This window comes from Lolium rigidum, chromosome 1 (genome assembly GCF_022539505.1).
Source record: "Lolium rigidum isolate FL_2022 chromosome 1, APGP_CSIRO_Lrig_0.1, whole genome shotgun sequence".
Classification (NCBI taxonomy): Eukaryota; Viridiplantae; Streptophyta; class Magnoliopsida; order Poales; family Poaceae; genus Lolium; species Lolium rigidum.
In genome coordinates, this window is record NC_061508.1 from 50,977,265 (window position 1) to 50,980,202 (window position 2,938).

At 56.8% G+C, this 2,938-nt stretch overlaps 1 protein-coding gene across 1 annotated transcript; it reads right to left on the reverse strand.

Moving 5' to 3' along the window:
* Window positions 1-670: 670 nt before the first annotated feature.
* LOC124707735 (AT-hook motif nuclear-localized protein 25-like) lies at window positions 671-1,612 on the reverse strand. The gene has a single exon (XM_047239416.1). The coding sequence runs from the start codon at window positions 1,610-1,612 to the stop codon at window positions 671-673; it is 942 nt and encodes a 313-aa protein (XP_047095372.1).
* Between the last annotated feature and the right edge of the window lie 1,326 nt (window positions 1,613-2,938).

Below are 2,938 nucleotides of genomic sequence, written 5' to 3' on the forward strand. Positions count from 1 at the left end.
ACAACACACTACAACTACTAGGTGCCAGACCCCCCTCCCACCCATCGCCAGCCACCATGGCCGGCGGCGGCGAGGGGGAGAGAGGCCGGGAGGGGGAATCAGAGGTGGGGGCCGGGCAAGAAGAGACAGCACGGGGGCTGAAGACTCCACAGGGGTCTTTCAAAAAAAAAAAAAACCAACGTTTGTAATTGTTGTAACCTTGTTGTTTAATGAAATGTGGTTATTTCAAAAAACAAAAAAAACTGAATCTGAAAACCGTAGTAACACGAGATTAAAGAAAGGCCACAGCAAGCATCATTGCATTGAAAAGTGGCTGTAAAAGGCCACGGAGAACTTGATTATACATAGAAAGATTACAGCATCTAAAAAGAGATTATACGATGAACCTCTAAACAGGGGTGACCTTTTTCTTCCCAATTCTTGCTGCACTAATTCACCATCTTCACCCAAAAAAATGTCTTCATGTCAAGTACCACTCGCATATAGCGATTCAGAATATTCTATAGTCCCTACGCCTAGTCTAGTTTGCATTACAAGTGCAGAGCTTGCAAAATGGCTTAAACAAAAGTTTTTCCACATTGATCGATATCACAGCTTCGGAATTACCACCCCTTAATCCTGCCACGCCATTGCTAAGATCGATGTTGAGAGTTGAGATAGGGGTAAAAATTCATGGCCTGGCGCCGCTGGAGCTCCCGATGTCGACGCTGGTTGTGGGCAACTGATAGCTCCCAACATTTTCTCCAAGATTGTATGACGATCTGCCGGCCCCGACCTCGCTTCCGGTCACCTCGGACGATGGCGATGCCACGGGCTGCTGCGGAGGTACAGCGCCCGGCGACTGCGCTGCCGCGCCAGCGGCTCCCTGCGCATCCGCGGCTGTGGCGGTCTGCTGTTCTCCCCCCTCCAGCGGCAGCCGCTCGTAGATGGCGCTCGCAAACGAGGCGGCCACGAGGAACACGGGCCTGGCAGCGACGAGCTGGCCGACCACGGTCCCGCCGACAACCTGCCCCTGCCCGACGGCGAGGAACACGGAGAGAGCGCTGGCCCCCTGGGGCGCGGGCGGCGGCAGCACCGTGCCCGTGAGAGACACGATCTCGGACTGCCCGGCCAGGGTGGCGACGAGGTCGCCGGGCTGAAGGAGCGCCGCGTTGGTGACGGCGCCGCCCCCGCTGAGCACGCAGACGCCGCGCCCGCGGCGGCGCGCGTACGTGGCGAGGCACTCGACGACGTCGGCGCCGGCGGCGACCTCGAGGATGTGGGAGTGGAGCGCGTTGGGGCTGTCGCGGGTCACGATGATGGGCGGCTTGGGCTTGTTCTTGGACCCCGGCGGCCTTCCCCGCGGGCGCCCCGTTCGCCGCGCGGATCCGCCGCCGCCCTCCGCCAGCACGATGGCCAAAGAGGACGGCTTCTGGTCGGCGCCGCCACCTTCGGGATGGGGCCCGGCGCCGGCGACGGAGGCGGAAGCGGGGTTCCTTTCCGGCGACTCCATGGAGAGCTGCTCCGCCTTGACGTCCGTGGTGGGGGAGAGCTGCGCGAGGAGGAGGTCGAGGTAGCGCGACGGGCCCTGAGCACTCCCGCCGCCGCCGCCGCCATGGTCCATCCCGGCCATGGCGCTCTCATCGGCCCGCTCCCACAAGTTGCTCGCCGCCAGCTTCTTGATCTGTCGAGCCTCCACCCTGCTACTCACGTTGGATTCCCTGGCGGCGCGGCGCGACGCCGCACAAGCAAAAGCAAAAGCGATAGTGTGCCGCAGGCGGGCGGTGGAGTGTGGAAACGACACGAAGTGGCTAGTGGTGATCCTGGATGAGCATGTTTCAGTCTTGTCATGGTGCTAGCTGCTACCCTGCTATACGGTCACGAAATGTGTGCCTTTCTTCTGCTAACTGCTACTGCCTTTTTGACCATTTTCCCTTTTGACCATTTTCTTGATTTCTACCCCCGATCAAAATATCTGATCGTGCATGTTATACAGATAGGTAATGATCTTCCATTTATGATTAGAATCGTAATATTTGTCCATATATATGTAATGGAAAAGATCTAGGTGTAGTTAATCTTCTCACATAATATCAGCCAAAAATCCCGAAATTGCTTCCACTCCTTCTCCTCCTCTCCCTAGTCGCGCCGCCTCCAGCCCCTGGCCGGCCACCGCCTCCAGCCATCTCTTCCGCGCTGCCGGCCTCCTACCTCACTCACGTCGGTGCCCCTTGCGGCCATACGTACGGTCGCGCCTCCAACGCTGCCCTCTACGGCGCCACCACCTACGGCCAGGTCTACTACACATGCGTCATCCCCCACGATGCCTCTTCTACGCTCCACGGGTCAACACCATCACAGGACCCCGCTGCCCTCGCGCAACCCTCTCCTTAGGCGTGGGTCACGGACAGCGGCGCGATTGCTCACCTCGCCAACGACGCCGATATCCTCTCCTCTTTTTCTTCGCACCCTATGTATGGTCATGTCATTGTAGAAGATGGTTCCTCCGTGACTCCGTCCATGTATGCATCTCTTCCATCTTTATTTCATAATCACCCTCTTCATCTCTGACACGTCTTAGTAGCACCAAACATCATTCAAAACCTCATCTATGTTCGTCAATTTACCAATAGTTGTTCTGTTACTTTTGACCCCTTTGGTTTTAGTGTGAGGGACCTTATTTTCGGGAGCGTGCTTCTTCGGTGCAATAGCACGGGGGAGCTCTATTCTTTTTCGTCACAGTCGATGCCCCGTGCACTCGATGCACTTGCTGCAGTGATCACCCACTCTCATGACGTTTGACATCGTTGCCTCGGTCACACAGGACATGACGCTTACTGTCGCCTCTCCCAACATATTTCCCTTCCTTGTCCCAAACAAATAAACCACGGTCCTCTGTGTCATGCGTGTCAACTACGACGCCATGTCCATTGCATTTTTCTTCCTCCACCACTAGTAC